The 21370-nt window shown below is 40.7% G+C and overlaps 1 protein-coding gene and 1 long non-coding RNA gene across 6 annotated transcripts in view; one reads left to right on the top strand and one right to left on the bottom strand.

The window, feature by feature from the left end:
• The window catches only part of farp2 (FERM, RhoGEF and pleckstrin domain protein 2), a 38006-nt gene extending 26297 nt beyond the window's left edge, over window positions 1-11709 (top strand). For 2 of the 5 annotated variants that reach the window (XM_039810848.1, XM_039810844.1), the window contains exons 15-28: window positions 388-477; window positions 1520-1653; window positions 1763-1844; window positions 1959-2196; window positions 2433-2563; window positions 2640-2708; window positions 2814-2903; window positions 3379-3399; window positions 5230-5312; window positions 6587-6705; window positions 7431-7594; window positions 8855-8962; window positions 9078-9229; window positions 10200-11709. In XM_039810848.1, the coding sequence (XP_039666782.1) occupies window positions 388-477; window positions 1520-1653; window positions 1763-1844; window positions 1959-2196; window positions 2433-2563; window positions 2640-2708; window positions 2814-2903; window positions 3379-3399; window positions 5230-5312; window positions 6587-6705; window positions 7431-7594; window positions 8855-8962; window positions 9078-9229; window positions 10200-10293 (1575 nt within the window). In that variant the 3' untranslated portion in view covers window positions 10294-11709. Of the gene's footprint in view, window positions 1-387; window positions 478-1519; window positions 1654-1762; window positions 1845-1958; window positions 2197-2432; window positions 2564-2639; window positions 2709-2813; window positions 2904-3378; window positions 3400-5229; window positions 5313-6586; window positions 6706-7430; window positions 7595-8099; window positions 8240-8854; window positions 8964-9077; window positions 9230-10199 lie in introns of those variants that run through there. The other 3 variants (XM_039810847.1, XM_039810846.1, XM_039810849.1) reach the window with 3 other exon arrangements.
• An 8913-nt stretch (window positions 11710-20622) lies between these two features.
• Window positions 20623-21005, bottom strand: LOC120566147. The gene is made up of 2 exons (XR_005640343.1): window positions 20877-21005; window positions 20623-20788 (listed from the first exon to the last, which is right to left on the bottom strand). It is a non-coding gene; the product is annotated as an uncharacterized LOC120566147 (long non-coding RNA).
• Between the last annotated feature and the right edge of the window lie 365 nt (window positions 21006-21370).

Genomic DNA, 21370 nt, shown 5'->3' with positions numbered 1-21370 from the left:
ATCATGAATGGAATCACGAAAATTAAGAATTTTATAAAGCTATAAGACAGATTCCACAGGGCCCTACATTAAGTCATTGCTAAAAGCTAACTGGAAATTAAAAAATATGACTACGTCTTAAGTTTCCAACAGAGTCGCCCCACAGTAAAGAAACTTCAAAAAAATACATAACAAAATAATTCCCAGTGGCTTAGTGTCAGTGAGCCACCGGGCTTGCAATACACTGGAGAAAACCCTGGAGTAGAAATCGGGGAACCCCTTTAATTTATAATGTTATAAAAGTTTGTTAGTATAATGGAGGGAAAGTAAGTAAGATTTTAATTTTCTTACGGTGGGTATGTTGTCCAACACTCAATTTTAAAACGTCTTGTCCCTCTTCTCCCTCAGCGATATCCCACCGACAAGGCCTACTTCGTTGCCAAAGAGATTCTGACCACAGAGCGGACGTACCTGAAAGACCTCGAGGTTATCACTGTGGTGAGTATTTTATTTTATTCATTTATTTTACTTTTTTGGGTGGATTTACCAAGGCAATATACAAATATCATTAAAATACAAATGTAGAAACTTGGACTGTATATGTTTTTTTTTTTTAAGATAAGATTCACCTTCCCATCATGAAAATTCTTCTCTCCATCATAAATATTGTTGATGATGTCAATCCATTTATCAGTTGAAGGTATTTCTAGAAATGGGCTATTTGCCTGCAGGACTTCATCAGAAACAGGTATTTAAAGGTACTCTAAGCAATGTCGCGCGTTTTTTTTAAAAAATTTTTCAGGCTACAAAATTTTTTGTCACATACAACAAACCTCTCCTCACTATCCGTGAGCTGCCGGTCCCCTGAACACACTGTTAAAAAAAAACGTGGTCTCTGTAGACAGCCCAGGGAACAACATGCAGCAAAGGGCCGCGGGTCGGACTCAGACCCGGGCGTCGAGGAGTAAACCTCCATATATGGGCGCCCGCTCTACCAACTGAGCTATCCGGGCGCCCTAAATATCTACAATTTAAATGTAATTTCTACTTAAAGTACTTACAGCCAATCTTTCAGAAGCATCCTCTAGCCAGAAAGGACTTAATAATGGCAGAAACCAGAACACATGGTAACGATTTGCTTTGCGTGAACAACAGTGTCGTGAACAGCTGTAGGGTTTTTGTTTAAGGAGTCTTTTGAACAGCAACTTCAGTTTCTTCCACCAAAACTCCCACGTTTGAACATTGTAACTCACAAATTCTTTTGTTTTCCTTGGGTAAACTTTGGTTGCTCTTCTATTTCTGTTTTATATACAGTGTGTTAGTTGTTTGTTGGAGACTAAACCACAAAAAATGTCGGGCTTATTAGTTTTTGAAAACGTTACTGTCCCCTGATGAGGAAAGGGACGATAGGCTTGTCCTGTTTGAGCCACAACTCGTAAACCTGACTTGCCATTGTCCTGCATCATCCCGTGTACATAACCAGTCGATCTATAAGGAGAGTATATGCATTAATAGTGTGCTGTCCCTCTCCTGTTCCCAGTGGTTTCGCAGCGCTGTGATCAAAGAAAACGCCATGCCCGAAGGCCTGATGACCCTCCTCTTCTCCAACATCGACCCAATCTATGAGTTCCATCGAGGCTTTCTCAAGGAGTTAGACCAGAGGCTGGCTCTCTGGTAGGTGCTCCTACAGGGTTTCCCGGTGTGATGATGATGGTAATGATGATGATGGTGTGGAAGCCTCTTATGAGATGCTAATAAAGACCAAATCTGTCCGTTTCCTCAGGGAGGGACGCTCTAATGCTCACGTCAAAGGGGACTACCAGAGGATTGGTGATGTGATGCTGAGGAACATGTGTGCTCTAAAAGTAAGAATGCATTGTTAGTTCTCTAATTAATTAACATCGCCTCTCCTTCACATGTTTGACTGACACACAGACTGTCCTGTAATTTCATGCTGTATGCAATTTCTTTATTCTTAGGAATTCACCAGCTTCCTGCAGAAACATGATGAGGTGTTAACAGAGCTGGAGAAAGCCACCAAGAGGCTGAAGAAGCTTGAGACGGTCTACAAAGAGTTTGAGCTGCAGAAAGTCTGCTACTTGCCCCTCAACACATTCCTGCTCAAGCCCATCCAACGCCTCATGCACTACAAACTCATCCTGGAGCGACTGTGCAAGCATTATGCTCCCACCCACCGTGATCATGACGCCTGCAAGGGTGAGTTTCCCATAAGGCTAAGACCAAAGCGGCCGATTAGTCGACTAATATAAAAGAAATATGAGTATTTATAACCTATTAGTACAAAAATCTACAAATTGGAGATTAAAAAAACAAATTGTTTCTTAAAATGGACTGAGTGAGTTTCTAAAATAAACTTCTCTTGGCTCTGTTGAGATGGTTAGAAGACACCGATGAGAGTATTTTGGATACACATCATTTTTATTTCCTTCCAGAGGCTCTGAAGGAAGTGGCTGAGATAGCCACTCAGCTCCAGAGCAGTCTCATCCGGCTGGAGAATTTCCAGAAGCTAACAGAGCTGCAGAGAGACCTGATTGGTATAGAGAACTTAACCGCGCCAGGCAGGGTGAGTGCACCGACACGGAGCAGAGGGTAGGGGGTGCTGGGAAACTGGCTAACTGACAGCCTGCTGTTTTTTTTAGGAGTTCATACGAGAGGGATGTCTGTACAAGCTTACCAAGAAAGGACTGCAGCAAAGGATGTTTTTCCTGGTAAGTACAAATCCACTACTCCTTAAACTGTAATTAAAGCGTCCAACACTTACAAATCAATGTATTTAGAAATCACTCTAAATGTTTGTTCCGTTGTCTCCTCAGTTCTCAGACATGCTCCTCTACACAAGCAAAGGTGTTACAGCGACCAATCAGTTCAAAGTGCATGGCCAGCTGCCCCTTCACGGCATGATCGTGAGTATATACGCTCTAGTTCACCTCTTGTAACTTTTGGCCCTTGTTGCCTTCATCAGTCCCATAGAGAGCCAGCTCCAGGTACACTGTTAGAAGAATAGTGGGTAACACTTGAAGGTATCTACATAAGAGTGACATGACACTGTCATGAACACATGACGCTGTTATGACACAGTCATGACACGAACCCTAACCATAACTTGTCATGACAAAAACCGAATGACACTTACTAAAAGAAGCGTTATGTCATGAATGTTTATGACTTGTTTGTAATGTTTATGACCCCTTCATGACAGTGTCATGTCACTCTTATGTAGATACCTTTTTCAAGTAAAGTGTAACCGAATAGTGATACCTGATGGGAGAGGTGTCGGTTTTCAGTATTCCGTGTGATGTGATCAGTGTGTCAGAGTGTTGAGAAGGGAGGGCCTAGGTCTCCTAACTTTGCATGTCTCTGCTTTACTCCTGGCTGCAGCTCATAGTGCTGGATACACCGGTAAGTCCTCTGAGCTCTGCCAGCTGGGATGCCCAGGGCTGTGCCGATTTCGAATGTCTTGTTTTATTTTTGTTTTGGTTTTTTTTACATTCAAAGCTTCTATAGAGGTTTACGAATGCAGCTTTTAATGTCTGTAGTCACATTTTATGACATCATCCCCTTACACACTTAAATAAAGTGGTTGATCGGATTAAATTAGTTGTTCTCTTTTTTTATGAAATCAACTTTCTTTAATGAATATAACTCATGAACATAAATACACGTAGGCAGCAGGCTAATCTAATAAGGGCAGAACTTAATGATGGTGTAATTATAGGGCCATTAGGCTTATGGCAACATTATGCTATAACAAAAACAACTTTTGGAGTTATTGGAAATGTTTGTATTACACAAGTCTGAAACAATTCTACACAGCCACAACGGGAATGTAATTCTCCAAATAGTAGAATACTAAATAGTATTAGTTTAGCTTAATCTTTATCTGCAGCTGTGCAGTAATACTGGGTTTAAACATAACGAATGGACTGGCAAAAAAAAAAGAAGCAGCGCAACATTCAAATGTTGATTTGGAATTTGAATGTCAACGTTATGAATGGAGCTTCGGAATATTCGGTACAGCCCTATGGATGCCCAAACCCTACCCTTCTTCTCCCATGCTTGTGTAGACAAATGACCAAAAACTTTAGATTGCTCAAGATGCAGAATCATGTCAGTCCTTGCAACTATTTGTAGTTGTACAGTAGCTTGCATAAGTTTACACACCCATGCTAAAGTTGACTAAAAAGAGGAATACAAAACCATCTTTTGGAAATTTATCTTAATGCCTTAATTAAAATAATTAGGAAAAAGGACACCAATTTTCTTTGTGAATGAATAATGTATCGTAAATAAATAAATGTTCTTCCTTAAAATACAAGGGGCATAAGTAAGTACACCCCTATGTTAAATTCCCATATAGGCAGGCATATTTTTATTTTTTAAAGGCTATTTATTTCATAGATCCAGGATACTATGCATCCTGATTAAGTTCCCTTGGCCTTTGGAAGTGAAATAGCCCCACATCATCACATACCCTTCACCATACCTAGAGATTGGCATGGTTTTATTTCAGTTAGCCTAATAGCTGGTTTGATTTGCATTGATAGATGATCTTATGGAAAGTACCCCATGCCAATCTCTAGGTATGGTGAAGGGTATGTGATGATGTGGTGATTTTAATTCCAAAGGCCAAGGGGACTTTATCAGGATGCATAGTATCCTGGATCCATGAAATAACCTTTAAAAATAAAAATCTTGGCATTTAGCATAGGAGTGTACTTACTTATGCCCCCTGTATTTTAAGGAAGAACATTTATTTACGATACATTATTCATTCACAAAGAAAATTTGTGTCCTTAAAGGTTGGATTTTCCCCTCTTTTTTTTTATTAAGACATTAAGATCAATTTCCAGAAAATTATTTTTTTATTCCTCTTTTTAGTCAACTTTAGCATGGGTGTGTAAACTTATGCAAGCCACTGTATATCAAGCCAAAACTGAACCATGGACATCTCAAATGATCAAATGTAAGCAGGACGTGGTTTCTTGCCAAACTGATGTGTGTTTTGGACTTTACCGTGGCTGCTGATAGGAGGCTAAATGAAAAGGACATGAACTGATGACGGTTGACCTCCACACCGATGCATACAGATGTTTCAGTAGAGGCTCTCTGGCCGGTCCGTCAGGGACTTGAGTCAGACATTTTCCGACTGTGTTTCCCCCTTTTTATTCCTAAAAAAATGTGTTCCAATGTTTGGCTTATGTTGGTCTGGGTTTCTCTTTTTGTTTGTAGGTTGAGGAAAGTGAAAATGAGTGGTCAGTCCCCCACTGCTTCACCATCTACTCTGCTCAGAGGACCATTGTTGTGGCTGCCAGGTGAGAAAGTAACTGGGGGAGAGTGAAGTGAAATTTTTTTCTATTGTTCTACAAGTTGGGGCGCGTTCGGACCAAAGAAAGCAATCCAGCGATTAGCTGCAGGGTTGGGCGGCGGTGGGAGTGTCACTTAAATAGCCCATTTGTTGGGTTGCGTTTCTCCAAAAGTTGAATCCGTCTCAATTTTTCGCCACAGGCCGCTGCAGGTATTTTTCGGCTCCCCCCGACTGCCTGACTGTATGTGAACGCAGGCTTACACTATAGTGTTACTCTAAATAGTATACAGAGAATCTCATATTATAAGAAGCTGGTTATATCCAGACTGATCTCATCAAGTGGCGTATGTATGACACGTCAATTCGTATGCCATTATTGCGGCGTTATCAAGACTTGTTAGCGTGTTTATCAACGCCGTTTGGCTTCCATTGACTTACATTACCTTGCGATTGCGTGTGAATTCACGCCGTAGTGCGTAGTATGAAAGGGCAAAAATCCGCATAGGGAGGTTGGTCGGGGTGGTGGATGGGGCAAACATAGGACTTTCACCCAGGAGACCGGGGATCGTGTCCCGCGTGTCACGTTTCCTAAAGTCAACTGACGCTTTCTTCTTTTACTAAACCTAACCCTGTTATTGGTTTCCTAAACCCAAACCGTTCACCGTTATGCTAATTCCTCGAGCAGTCTTTCCTGCTCGTGAAATTACGAATCCCACTATGGCCACGCCAAGACCCACCCTACGAAGCAGCTCGATTGGTTGGGGTTAGGATAGCCGATTGGTCAGGGTATAGGACCTGAACAGATGGGGTTACGTTACCTTTCGTTCTCATGGACTCCTGGCCAATAAATGCTATTGAAGGGAGGGTCTTGGCGTGGCCATAGTGGGGTTTGTAATATCTCTTCCTGCTCGGTCTCTGTGTCGCTCTTACACTGTTGACCCTTGCAACCGATAGCTTGGGATCCCAAAATGGTGGGCGGGCTCAGACACCTCCCAAATCATCACGTGACAGCAAGCTACCATGATGTACGTCCTGATTGTCAAAAGGGCGTAGACATACATGCGGATAGCTCAAACTGCGTACAGATAACGAGTGGCGTGTATGTTTACTCGAAGTCATGATGTCATGTTGTTATATCATGTAAGGCAGATTTAAGAATGATAGAAATTAGAAATCAATACTTAACTGCAAGTTTATGAAAAACTACTTAATAACATTGTCCTTGTATCTCCTATATCTATACTATCATTGAACACCACTTGTCATCACTTGTGATTTCAGCTCTCAGGTGGAGATGGGGAAGTGGATTGAGGACCTAAACATGGCTATTGACATGGCCAAGAAATCCCAAGAGAAATCCAGCATCTTTTTTGATGCTGGACTCGGCGATCACTCAAACCGTAAGAGTTTCTATTGCCTCCATGTTACCTGAAGGTGTGCAACAACTGCAGGACTTATTGAGTGGAGTTTTTTATTTTTTTATTTATTATATACTTTCCTCAGCTGAATAACTTTTAAAAAAAAGCTTTTTTCCTTGGGATATAGCCATAGGCTGTTAATATTAATGGACAGAGCATGTGTGACGTCACCCATTGGTTTGTGGAGCTCTGCTATGAGTCGTCGAGTTTGCCGTTACGGGCGCAGCCATCCTGGTTGCGGATGTGACGATTTAAGACGTGAGGGAGGAGCTGCTTACACTCTACGTTACGTTCCACACTTTCACTGGCAATCGCATCATAGCCACGCCCTAAAACACCCCCTGCTTTATCGGCGATTTTTAAAATCAACGAGACAAATGAACATCATTCTGTGTTGCAGAAGACTTAAAACTAGCGATTGAGACCATAAACTCATTATGAAAATGTTTACCGAGGTAATAAATCAAGTGAGAAGTCGGTCACTTTCTCATAGACTTCTACAGAAACCAACCTCTTTTTGCAACCGCACGTGTCTCCCCTGCTGGAGTTCAGATAGAATGCAGGTTTAAGGCACTTCGACATTTGCGGCACTTCGCCGAACCGGATGCTTTGTCCATTAATATTAACGGTCTATGGATGTAGCACACATTCAAATGTAGAGTTAATCCCTTCCTTCCCTTCAAACAACTTCCTCCCCCCCCCCTCAGGATCGTCTGATGAGGTTTCTCTGGAGCAGGAGTCGGAGGACGACATGAACTCTTCCCGCACATCTCTGGACAAGCAGACACACCACCGCGCCAACACCACCATGCATGTGTGCTGGCATCGCAACACCAGTGTGTCTATGTCTGATCACAGCCAGGCGGTGGAGGTACTCCTCCTCTGCCCACATTTAGACACACGTACACGCCCATTTACACATGCACACTCCGAATAAGTTTCCAAAAACACAGACAATAAGTAGTTTAACTCGCATGTAAATGAAATTCATCGCTGCATCGGTGGATTTGAGACAAACGGCTGTCGTCGCTCCTGGGTCCATTTCTGCGTCTCACCTTTTCTTTCTAACCTTTTTTTCAGTTTCCTTTTAATGTCCCCATCCCCCACCCCTTGGTGACTGTTACTAGCCTGTGTTTCTACTGTCTCTACTGTTTGACTGATGCATGTTCTGGAAGGCTCATTGCTCTTGATCCCTTATGCCATTATAGGATATTAATCATTTTCAATGAAATAACTTCTCTGACACATTCTTACTCCACAGACCTGGAGGACTTCCTAACTGCTCTTTCTTTCCCCCCTTTTCTTCCTCTCAAAGCTAACATGGTAACACTTTCTCTGCACCCTTTTCTTCCTTTTGTGTCTCTTCACCCTCTCAGTCTACGGCTCTCCGGCTATCTCACCAGAGCTTCCTCCCCGCTATCTCCTCGGTCAGGGCCAAAGACCAAACACCATCACGCACGTTTGCTGGTACCGAAACCAGAACCTCTCTCTCACTGATTATCTGCGCATGAACCAGGTACTAGAGCCACGGTAGATTATTAGAAGAAGTGCGGTTATTGTACTTACTCCCTCAGGTCTCAGTAGAAAGCATAACGGAGTAAAAAGCGGCTATTTGTCATTTCATCACATGTTGAAATTCAGTCAAAAACTGTGATTCTAAGTGTTCTATTGATTTCACACTGGTTTATTTATTGATATATCACATCTTATGTCCTTCATATCTCAGAAGATACAAAACACACTGATTGTTGCAGCCGCACACAAATCAAAAAATCCATTCCAGTTTATCCAGTCACATACTAACGACTCAATAGAACAATAATAACATGGAGTAATGGAAGATAACCACACACACACACACACACACACCCCACTGACCACAGCTCTCAGGTTTGAGACAGATGTGAGCCGTCCACTGAGATGAGCAGAAAATATGGTTAATTAGGGTTAGAGTATGCCTCTACACAGCCCTAACTTAATGCACAACCGTTTTCTATGTAATCAGTGCAATATGTCACAAGCAAGCGCTTACACACAGACCCAAATCACTGCCCTTTATTTGGAGTTCATGATGAAACATCAGCTACGATCATGCACGTATCACTGTCTAACCTTGATATTTTCTGTGTAGAACCAGCTGTCAGGTTACCTCCTGAGGAAGTTCAAGAACAGTAATGGCTGGCAGAAACTCTGGGTTGTTTTCACCAACTTCTGCTTGTTCTTCTACAAGACTCACCAGGTCAGCAGACACAAGCGGAGATGAATTATTTCTGCGGGAGTACAAGCCATTAAAAACGTGCAAGTGAGGTGAGCGTGTGTCTGTATTCAGAAATCGTGTCTGTCTCGGTTTGCAGGATGACTTCCCGCTGGCTAGCCTCCCCCTGCTCGGTTACACGGTCAGCACCCCCGAAGAGTCGGACAGCATTCACAAGGAGTACGTCTTCAAGCTGCAGTTCAAGTCCCATGTTTACTTTTTCCGGGCAGAAAGCGAGTACACCTTTGAAAGGTATATGACTTGTTTCTAATAGGGATGCACTGAATCCAGATTTTTGGGGTTCGGACGAATACACTGGTTAAGATTCTGCCGAAACCGAATACCAAATCCTACTCCCATCCTCAGTCCATTAACACAGTAACCACTAGAGATGTGCCTCCGATACTGCCTAAAACGCTGGTATCGGTATCGGGAAGTACTGGAGTTTATGCACCGATCCGATACCACGTAATAAAGCCCTAAAGAAAATCTACGTTAAAGTAATTTATTTATGTTCTTTTTCCGTTATAACTGCCTGTCAAACTGGATAATAAAAAAGTTCTGTGGCATTCATTGTTTGTGTTTGTTCAGGTTTCAGAAAGAGTTTAACCTGAGCCAGACCAACAACAAAGATAGAAATCATATCACATCCATACAGGGATAGTAGTATACAGTTAGTAAACATAATAAAATATATGACACACTGGTATCCGATCAGTACTCGGTGTCGGCCGATACGCAAGTTCAGGTATCTGTATCAGCAAAAAAATGGTATCGGACCATCTCTAGTAAACCCATTAATGAAGTAAACAAATGGTTAACACCAGTTTTTAGCTGTGACTGCCCTTCCTTTGCCGTACCTTTGCATTTCAAATTGAACATGTAGCTCGACTTGAATCCCCTTCTTTTGACTGAAAATACTGCCAAACTACACCTTTTCTGCTCACGAGTTCCATTTTCACTTTCTCCCAGCCTACTGCATTGAACGGTCCACCTATTACGTAAACACCTTCCCGTAATCAACGGCGGCATCATAACGTCGACCAGCGTAGCGCAAGCGTAGGGTTCGAACCCCGTCAAAATGCCAAATATTCAGCCGAATCCTGGATTCGGTGCATCCTCTAGTTTCTAATCCCCAGAGCACTGTAGTACATTCCACAGGTCGGCCTAAAAGTCTCGTAGTAACGGTTTCAAACCTGCGTCTGCTGTCTTGTCTTCACAGATGGATGGAGGTGATTAAGAGCGCAGCCAGCACTACGGGCCGGATGAGCCTGCTCATACCCAAAGGAGGTCCCATGGAGATAAACGGAAACTGAATCAAACATCATGTATCTGGAGGCTGGGCCTCTGGGACATCAGAAAGACAATCCAGTCTTGTTCTCTGTGTCATTTTTTTTTTTTATGTGAAGGGAAGACAATAACAACTGGAGACTGAAATATATATACTGCCAGTTTGAGTGTTAACGGTTCTCAGCCCAAGGATTTAATTCTAATGGTCTGTGCATGTTTCTTGATTAATGATGTAAATGATAACATTTGTTTCAGTATACAGGATATAATGAAAAGGGAGACGTGTACATTTTTGATCAGTTTTTTTGCGTGTGTATTGCTGTTCACACACACTGATGGGAAATTATGTTCTATGGGACCAACTCCAACGCAAAGGGCTTCACTTCAGGCTTTTTGAAGGACTTTTCTATTTTGCACATGACTGAAGCTTTGTTGGGCACAGCACTGTGCTAGGACTGGGGCACAGATGACACAGCATGTTGAAAATGAAGGTACGTGATAGTATGTGCTTGATACATTGTACTTTGAAAGAGTCAGGTGTGAGTGTGTCAGAGATGTAGGCGAGCAGAAAGTTCACGGGATGTTGAAACGAGTTCATGAGTAGAAGTCATTCAATTTTGGATATGCATAGGGAGTTTTGAGGAAGTTGTGCAGCTCTTAGGACAGTGACACACACAAGCAATTTTGGTTTCAAACATTTGGCAACATTTCTGAGCGTTTTTAAAAATAAACCTGTATGGACTGTCGGTATAAGCAGTATTCTATATGAGGCTTTATTTTCCTGTGAATGAAGGGATGTTTTGAATGTTTAAAAGGGAGCGGTTCTGCTTACATCTGTAGGTAGGCAGCGTTATGGCCAGTTTGGTGCTACATTTCTCTTTAATATCAAATGTAATCCAATGTATCCTGTTTTGTTTTTTGTTTTTGTTTTTTGCATAGGGATAACAATTTGAGGAAATATTGTGCAGTGGTTACTCTAGTGTGTACTCTTTGTAAAAGTTACAGATTTTCCTTCTAAAAGCAAACCAGAAGAACATATTTTGAAGTCATTGTACTTGGTGATGTCTTGCTGTGTGTCGAACTGTTTTAGACAAATGGGAGCTGACTTTTGGGAAACACCAGCGATGCTTATTGTCAGTTATTTAGTGCGCTACATGCACACATGGTATTATTTGGTATAATTTTTGTACGAAGACTGGAATCTTTTTGTTTTTTTGTCTGCGTGTGTCTGTGCGTGCGTACGTGTGTCTCTGCCTGCCACTGGAGACGATCTCCAAACCATCTGACATTCTCTGTGTATGTGTAAGAGACTGACTGTTTAACATACAGAATGTTTCTCCTATTTATTAGCATGTCATCAGGGCCATGCTCCTGAATGCCCCCATGTAGTCTTCATGTTATTTTGTTGAAACCCTAACAAATAAAAGATTGTTGCAGTCACACTTTCTGTGGCTTTGTGTAGATACTTAGTGTTGTTTTACATAGTGTGTTGCAGATTTATCAAAAAACATCTTGTCTGCAGATATCCACCAAATGTTTAGTTGTAGACTTTTACATTTATGTAGTATTCAAAGTTCCTCTACATTTAACTGTATGAAAGGCTGAAGTTGCTAGATTATGACTGTTTACGCAACAATGACAGATCATTTTTTAGCCACCGGTTTGCACCATCATTTTAAATTGAGCCATTTCCAAATCCTGTCTTGACCTTTAAAGACAACCTGCATTTACTAAAGTACAGAGTGCTTTACAGATGACTCGCAAGCTGATATGGTAGGTAAACCAAACTGTTTTGGGCCAAATGTACTTATAAATGATGAAAATGTGTTAATAAACCCAATACAATGTTAAAATTAATTGAAAACTAGATAAACATTTTAGATTTAAATAAAGCGGCCATAAAACATTCTAATCAAAAACCAGGTTAAAGAGGTGGGTTTTAAATGTAATTTTAAGATCTTAACATTTACACAAGTAAACCGTTCCAGTGGCTCGGAGCATAAGAAACTAAAAGCTGCCTCGCCAAACATTTTTGTCCTACTCTTTGAAACTACTAAAAGACTAGTGCCAGAGGACCTGAAGCATTTCAGACAAGTGGGCTGGTGAGAAGACCATGCAGTGCTTTAAAGACGAGTAAAATCATGTTCTAATCAATATTGGAACTGTCAAGCAGTGGTGGAGGATGATGTTTTACTTAAAGGGGTGATAGAATGCAAAACCGATTTTACCCTGTCATAGTTGAATAACGACAGTTTGGTGGGTAAATAGGACATACATAGAAGCTCAAAATCCCACTGACACCCCTTTACTATGAAAATCTCATATTTTGAAACTGCCGCTGAAAACGGGCGAATCCCAACAAAGCTGAGTTGCTTGCGCAAGCATGTCAAAATCCGGAACCTTAAGAGAACAGTCACGCCCCAACATTTACATAGGCTACACAACTGACCTGAGATCAGGTAGTCTTCTGAATCTAGCTAGGTCACGCAGATCTCTGCTATTCCATTACAAAATTCCCTTCTGAAACTTTTTAATGCGAGAAATCAACCATATAAAGCTCGAATATGGGCCGCTTTACGAAAAAGGATGGCTAATTGCAAATTTTCTCCGACTGTGTGTCGGAGTTTAGTGCCGGTGTTGGTGCTGCCTGGGTTGCTACATCGCCGCCCTGACCGCAGTGTCAGCGAGCTTGTTACGCCCGCAATCTTTTACCGCAGCCCGCAGGTTCCAGTTAATCTTATAATGGGTATGTGTGTTGAGTTATTTAAACAAACAATCGGGAAAATAAACGCCTCTTGTCCGCGAGTCTCATTGATAGATCCGCGGTGAGATGGAGTCCATCAATGAGAGCTAGCTAGCCTCCTCCTAACTCTGACATTCACAAAAATACATTCAATTGAAATCCGAAATCGGACAAGTGTTAGCTAAGCTTTGTAAGACCTTGAGGAACCTGTAATATTCATGCCGTGACGAAATTCAAACTGTAAATATACTTTAGTTATGCGAAAGTGAGCAAGCTGCGGTATTTCCCCATTGTAATGAATGGGACATATAGCAAGCAGCTGTTCGTCCTACAAAGACGCCTCGCGTTCATAAAAATGCCTTAAAATCAAATCGGACACAACGGTTAGCTTTATAAGACATTGGGGAATGATGTTGTATAAGTGGCGTGACGAAATTCAAACTGTAAATATAATTTAGTTATGACGACAATGTAGCTAGCTAGCTGCGGTATTTCCCCATTGTAATGAATGGGACATATAGCAAGCAGCTGCTCGTCCTACAAAGACGCCTCGCGTTCATAAAAATGCCTTAAAATCAAATCGGACACAACGGTTAGCTTTATAAGACATTGGGGAATGTGTTGTATAAGTGGCGTGACGAAATTCAAACAGTAAATATAATTTAGTTATGGCGAAAGTGTAGCTAGCTAGCTGCGGTATTTCCCCATTGTAATGAATGGGACATATAGCAAGCAGCTGCTTGTCCTACAAAGACTCCTCGCGTTCATAAAAATGCCTTAAAATCAAATCGGACACAACGGTTAGCTTTATAAGACATTGGGACATTCAAAACCGTAAATGTATTATTTATAGATATAGTTATGCAGGTGTTACACCGTAAGCTGTGACCCATCAGGAAGTGTGACCGCAGAGGGCGCTGTTGCACATCGTCTGCTCGTGTGTGCTAGACAATGGAGGGCGAAGAAGAGCGCGTACGCAAACGGAGTGAACATTAATACATTACGTCCACGGATGCGAGCTGTATGATTATTCGCGATTTGTTATTGCTTCCTAAGGAGAAAAAGTAAACCGCTGTTTATCTGAAAGTAAATAAAATATATTAAGGTACATTTTCTCTGAAAATTTAACATTTATTTGTTGACGCATGCACCCGCATGCCGCATAACATTTATTGTAAAAGCACATTATGGCAAAGTGTATAATGTGTGACCCCACTGTAACTGCTTAATAAAGGAGTTAAACTTCAAAATATTGTTTGGGGTAGTTATGTCATGTCTTCACATTACTCTGGACACATATTTTCTTATTTGGAGTCATCAATTCAGCAGTTACAGTGGGGTCACACATTCTGACGGCTGCTACTTGTCATATATGGTGACCTCTGAGATACTGGCTCTGTGATGACTCCAAATAAGAAAACATGGGTCCAGATTAGTGTGAAGACATGATATAACAACACCAGAAAATATTATGAAGTTTGACTCCTTAATTAAGCAGTTACAGTGAGGTCACACATTCTGACGGCTGCTACTTGTCATATATGGTGACCTCTGAGATACTGGCTCTGTGATGACTCCAAATAAGAAAATATGGGTCCAGATTAGTGTGAAGACATGACATAACAACCCCAAACAATATTTTGAAGTTTGACTCATTAATTCAGCAGTTACAGTGGGGTCACACATTCTGACAGCTGCTACTTGTCATATATGGTGACCTCTGAGATACTGGCTCTGTGATGACTCCAAATAAGAAAACATGGGTCCAGATTAGTGTGAAGACATGACATAACTACCCCAAACTATATTTTTAAGTTTAACTCCTTTATTAAGCAGTTACAGTGGGGTCACACATTATGACAACTTAGCCAATGTGCTTATTACAAATGTAATTGTGCATGCATGTGCATGCAGTCACAAAGAAATAAATGTTAAATTTCAGAGAAAATGTACCTGAATATATTTTATTTACTTTCAGATAAACAGCGGTTTACTTTTTCTCCTTAGGAAGCAATAACAAATCGCGAATAATCATACAGCTCGCATCCGTGGACGTAATGTATTAATGTTTACTCCGTTTAATGCACGCTGCGTCGCCCCTCCATTGTTCTCACACACGAGCAGACGATGTGCAACAGCGCCCTCTGCGGTCACACTTCCTGATGGGTCACAGCTTACGGTGCAACACCGGCAGCTGGCCGCGGAGCCCCGTATGCAGTATCCACAAAGGGTGACTTTGCCCTGGGTATGGAGCCCAGCAGGCTGTCGCTTTCTCGTCAGACTGTGTGGAGCTCCTAAAGTCCGACACGTCTTACCAAATTTGCAATTAGCCATCAATTTTTGTAAAACGGCCCATATTTGAGCTATATATAGTTGATTTCTCGCTTAAAAAAGTCTCAGAAGTGAATTTGGTAATGAAACATTGCAGTGTCTGGAATATGAGATTCTGTCGCCTCTCTAATGTATGTGTATTGGGGATGTTGCCAACCAATCAGCTGCCGTCTCTAATGTCTGCGTATGGCAAGTCGCTCAACCAATCACCGCCAGCTCATCTAAATATTCATGACCATACCATATTTGGAAGAAAAGCTCTTGTTACAAATAGGGCCAAAACACAGGGATGCATAAGGGCCCATAAAATATCAACCAGGCCATTTTCAGCCCAACCAATGTTACATACCCCATTAGGAGACCATAAGGAACAGTGTGAAATACCCTATATAATCATTCTATCACCCCTTTAACCCTTGTGTTGTCTTCCCGTCCACCATAAGCTTGACTTGGTTTATGGTGCTTTTTCAGTGCTTTTGATGCTTGTGTTTTTGTTTTTTTTTTGTCACTTGTTTTAACACTTTCTTTGTACATGATGAATAAACCTAATATAAACTTGAATAAAACACCCAAAATGCAATGAAAGTAATCATTAAGTTTACCTGCGAACAGAGGTGTATAAAGTACTAGAGACCCATACTTGAGTAAAAGTACAAGTGCTCTATCAAAAAAGTGACTTGAGTAGAAGTTGAAGTACTCTTTATTCAACATTTCTTGTACTCAAGTATTGCAAGTAGTTTATTTTAAAATGTACTACTCAAGTACTGAAAGTAAAAGTACAAGTAATGTGTTATTTAGTTATTAAAGAAATATATATAAAATATTGTTTATATTATGTCAAATGTTTAGCCTAAGGCTGTAGCCAAAGGACTTAACAAATATTAATTATATTAAAAATAACAAATATTAACATACTGAAATAAAATGTACAATTATCACACTGTGCAAGTAAAATGAACATCCTCTCCAGCACAGTAACGACTAAAGCCCCAAAAAGCGTATCACACACTAGCTAGTAACGTGATGAACAGGAAAGTTAGCAAGCTAGCAAAATACAGATAAACTAGCAGCTTCACATTACAGGTTAAAACGGTAACAGCTAAATAGAAAGAGTACAAACTTACATCGTCTCCGACTTCTGAACGGGCAAACGTAATGAAAAGAAACACGACGCAATCTCGGGGATTTCTTACGTAAATTTCTTATGTAATTAGACACACTGTAACCTACACAGTCTCCGTAGCATGAGGAATTCACAACAGTAACGAGTAACGATGCAGCACATAAAAAATCTATTGGAGTAAAAGTATTAAACTCATTGAAAATATGTACTCAAGTAAAAGTGGAAGTAGGAGAAAAAAATAATACTCCAGTAGAGTACAGATACAGCCTTTTAGTACTTAAGTAGAGTAGTGAAGTAGTACTACTTCGTTACTATACAGCTCTGCCTGCGAAGAATGTTTCATGGTTTCTATACAACGTAGTACATCCATGCATCCAAGTTCATTTTGGAAAGAAATCCATATTTCTGTAATAAAAACTTTGAAAATGGGTCAAATTTGACCCGAGGACAACACAAGGGTTAAGTAAGAGTATTAATACCACACTGTAAAAGAAAAAAGTAAAAGACATGCATTGAAAATATTAATAACTAAAAGTACTAACTTTATGCAGAAGAATGTCCCCTCTGACTGATATTATATCATTAAATTATTTTACCCGTGCATTAATATAAAAGCAGGATTTTGCTGTTTTAGTTGGATGAGGTGAAGTGTATTTTTAACTTTTTTTTATATAAGGCTGCAATTAATCATTTTCATTATGGATTCATCTGCTGATTACTCTCTCCATTAAACGATTGATTGTTTTGTATACATTCTGAAAATGGTGAGAATGTCCATCACAATTACCCAGAGCTCAAAGTGACACCTTTACAATGCTTGTTTTGTCCAACCAACAGTGTATAAACCTCATAATTATTAAAAGGAAAATCTGAAAATTCTTATATAGGAGAAGCTGGAAAGAATAATTGATGTATCAATGTCAATCGACTAATCACTTTATCGCAGCTGGCAATTCTTTAATTGCTGTGAAAATGGGGAGAAATACATGCTGCAATGATATGCACAATACACATTCAAAGTTGTGCTGATATGAGGTGTCGGTATTCTGAGGACTGAACGTGTGATTTAGAGTTTGAAACTGAGCCAAAGCAGTTAGTAAAATACTGTATCAACACCTCAGCTGACACATGGGGAAATGGTATGTTGCTGCAAAGATATTGTGAAATGAAGGTAACAAGAAAAAGAAAATGTCTCACTGAGCCTTTTTTCGTGATCAAAATGTCTGTCACAGTTTTATGAGTTCTGCAAATCTGCTGAGCAGTCCTAAACAAAGCAGGGCATTCCTCAGGCATGTCCAAACAGCATGAACAGAGGGCGGGGTGGCTTCCCCAGAAATGACAATATTGCTCGTCTGCCAAGCAAAATTATCGAAACGATTTTCTGTTAGGGAGTGAAGAAGGTGTGTAGCTGCTTGCTCTCATAGTGTTTGGCGTTCAAAATGAGAAATAACATGGCTACACAGTACCACCACATCAACTAGGGCATCATGGTAGCCAAAAAGTATGACCAATACTTAAAGACTCAAACTTACTTACACAATATATTTACTCCACCGCCTTCATCTAACAGGTCTAGTTAATAGACAATTTACAACTATTTGATAAGCACTTAAAATATGTTGCATTTCATGTGACAGAACTCAGTGTCATAGAGGGAACACATAATATCTGACCTTCCTCGTTTGAATAACAATGTAACGAGTATAGGATGACACCAGGTGAGTGTGAGCTTTCACCTTATAACACTGAAACACTGAATTTTATAACTAGAAAGACACCAATAATTCTGATAAAACTTACTTTAATGCTGAGCCCCAGGGCCATTACTACAAAGGTGAGGTGGTATTACAAATTAAATGGTATTATGCAAATATTGAATAAATTGTGCTCTTAGGATCAGTATTTAGTCACATCCTATTTCTACAGTGCCATAAATAGGCTGCCTGTATGCAGAAACAGGGAAGGGGGAAAAAAAAGGTGATAATAACATTAACATAGTTTCACTATTTCAATCATTAATATTTTCACTTTATGCAGAACTCTGAACCTAACTTACCTAGGCTATAGGTAGCTGACATGTGTCAGACCTGGCTGTAAATGTACTCACCAAAGCCAAATACAGCTCATTCAGATATCTTGATGAGAGAGTTTAATGGAGCCGTTTGAAAATAATCATGCCCATTTAGGATTTAAACAGCTTTGCCGACTTTGAAGGCATGTTACGACCATTTCCCAACATGCTAGCTAAATGTGGTTGACACCTACCTGTTCAGCTGGATGTGCAGCTTCAGGCTATACCAGGACCTCTGCTGTGGCTCGCAAACTGATCTTGCGGGAGCTCGTCAAACACAGCCTTTTTTTTTTAAATCAAGTTTAAAACGGGCTAAAATCGCCCCTGGTGATGTTGTTAAAAGACAAATCCGGCGCAAAATGAACCTAGGGGTTAATAACATGTGTACCGAGTCAACCGTTCTCTGGGATTTGTTTTCATGCTAATCGAATGTGACCAGTTTTAGCGCAAACCGCTAATTAGCTTATAACGCTAGTCGTCGGGGCACAGGTAAAGTAAAAATAAAACGCTATTTCTATACCACTAACAAGGCTCAAAATAGCACCGCACTTCCAGGGTAGCATAATGAGGGTCCCTACATGAGAAATTTGTAAGTGTACAGACTTATTAAAAAGATAGCCGTCACTTGAACTCTCCCATGGTTCGTGGTTTCCCAATGGGTCGATAGGAATTACGTTTGTGAAATGTAATTACATGGAAATGCATGAATTATATATGTTTATTAAAGTGCCCATATTATGAAAAAAACACTTTTACTGGAATTTGGGGTGTTATTTTGTGTCTCTGGTGCTTCCACACGTGTACAAACTTTGAAAAAAATCCATCTATGCTGTTTTGAGTGAGATACGGTTTCTGAATGTATCCTGCCTTCAGTCTCTTGGTGAGCTGGTCAAAATCTGCACGGCTTTCTACGTCACTAGCCGAAACGAGCTGGCTAACCGCAACCGTTAGCATGCTACCTCGTTCTCAATGGCAAAGCACTGCTACAACACACACAAGTTCACCATAATCTACAAAAGAAGTATTTACATGTGCGCCCTCATTTAGAAGAAGTCTCCCAGCTAATCCTGCCTTGTAACTGACCGAAGTTGAGGAAATAACCTCTTTTACTGTCTATGGAGCTAGCTGACACGATCTACGATCTGAGCTACTGCACATGTGCGAGCGCAATCAAAGATAGTACAGAAAAAAGATGTCTCACTCTGTAGCTAAAACAGAGACCTGAACACAAGGTGAAAAGAGGAGCTACATCAATGAGAGAGAGCTGTGCAGTAGGCTACAACAAAAATATGATGTTTTCTGAAAATTAAACCATGTAAACCTATTCTGGTACAACCTTAAAATACAATAATGAACCTGAAAATGAGCATAATAGGGGCGCTTTAAAATATATGCACAGCGTTTGTTGTTCGGCTGGTTGTAACTATTTTCCCAAGATGGCAGCCGCCTGTATAAGTGAAAGGTATTGTCTTTCAAAACTATCTTTTTAATAAACTGTCAAAAGTTACAAAGTTCTCAATGCTTCGGTTTACATGTAGGGTCCCTCGTTATGCTACCATGGAAGTGTGGTGCTATTTTGAGCCTTGTTAGTAGTATAGAAATAGCGATTTGTTTTTACTTTAGCTGTGCCCAGACGACTAGCGTTATAAGCTAATTAGCGGTTTGCGATAAAACTGGTCACATTCGATTAGCATGAAAACAACTCCCAGAGAACGATCAAACTCGTACACGTGTTATTAACCCCTAGGTTCATTTTGCGCCTGATTTGTCCTTTAAGTCCCCTAACTTTATGAAAGTGCAATACCGAATCGTTGGAGGTTCCCTTTAAGAGTTAAAGCAAAAACATTTAAGGCTTTTATATCCTGCCAAATCCTTTTTTTATCTTTTATAAATGTCTCTTGTGGAGTAATTTCTTAGTAGGCTATATACTCACTGTGGGCAACATGCCAACTAACAATTTATTATCTCTGCTTTAAAGCCTGCACTTGATCAATAAGTAGGCTACCTCTCACACATTCAGGACAATTTATGTTACGATTAGCTCCCAGTTTGGAAGCAGTAGCAGATTCAGACACTGGCACAATGGATTGTAGTTAGAAGTTTTATTTTATCGCAGTACTTTCAAGTAAGAGAGAGTTAATCAAGGTGGTGAGGAGACAATCCCGGTGAAAGCAGGTGGGGTCTGGTGGTGAGCAGTTTGTGGCAGGCAGTGGCACAGGATCAGCAGGAAGGCAGACTCAGTTCTGGCAGGTGCTGGAGACGGAGGAGAAACAGGTGAGGTTATTTCAACAACGCATCAAAGTAAAATTCTTCACTGGAGTTTTTAGGCCTGAATAGTTACCACATGGAGAGCGGAAAACAGCCGGGCGATGAGTGAGTGGAGAGCCAGGTTTCTTGTACTGAGCTTGATTGTAAATGGATGTCAGGTGTGCCTGGTAATGCCTGTAGAGCCACGTCCCTGCTGATGAACAAACACACACACACACACACACACACACACACACACACACACACACACACACACACACACACACACACACACACACACACACACACACACACACACACACACCACACACACCACACCACACACACAGGGGAGGAGACACAGGCAAAGACAGACAGGGAAACAAACAGAAAACACAGAGGAATCCAGAGGTCACAGACAGGGCTGTGACAATTTAGACACAAATAAATGTTTTATTTTGGTAAGCCACCTGTGGGTTTCCTGTTGAAAAGAGGATATGCTAATGTGCTTATTGCTTGAAAAGTGCTATATAAATACAATAATAATAATAATAACAATATTATTGTTGCGCACACACGCACGCACGC

This window comes from Perca fluviatilis, chromosome 9 (genome assembly GCF_010015445.1).
Source record: "Perca fluviatilis chromosome 9, GENO_Pfluv_1.0, whole genome shotgun sequence".
Taxonomy (NCBI): Eukaryota; Metazoa; Chordata; class Actinopteri; order Perciformes; family Percidae; genus Perca; species Perca fluviatilis.
This window is presented reverse-complemented; position numbering and strand designations above follow the sequence as displayed.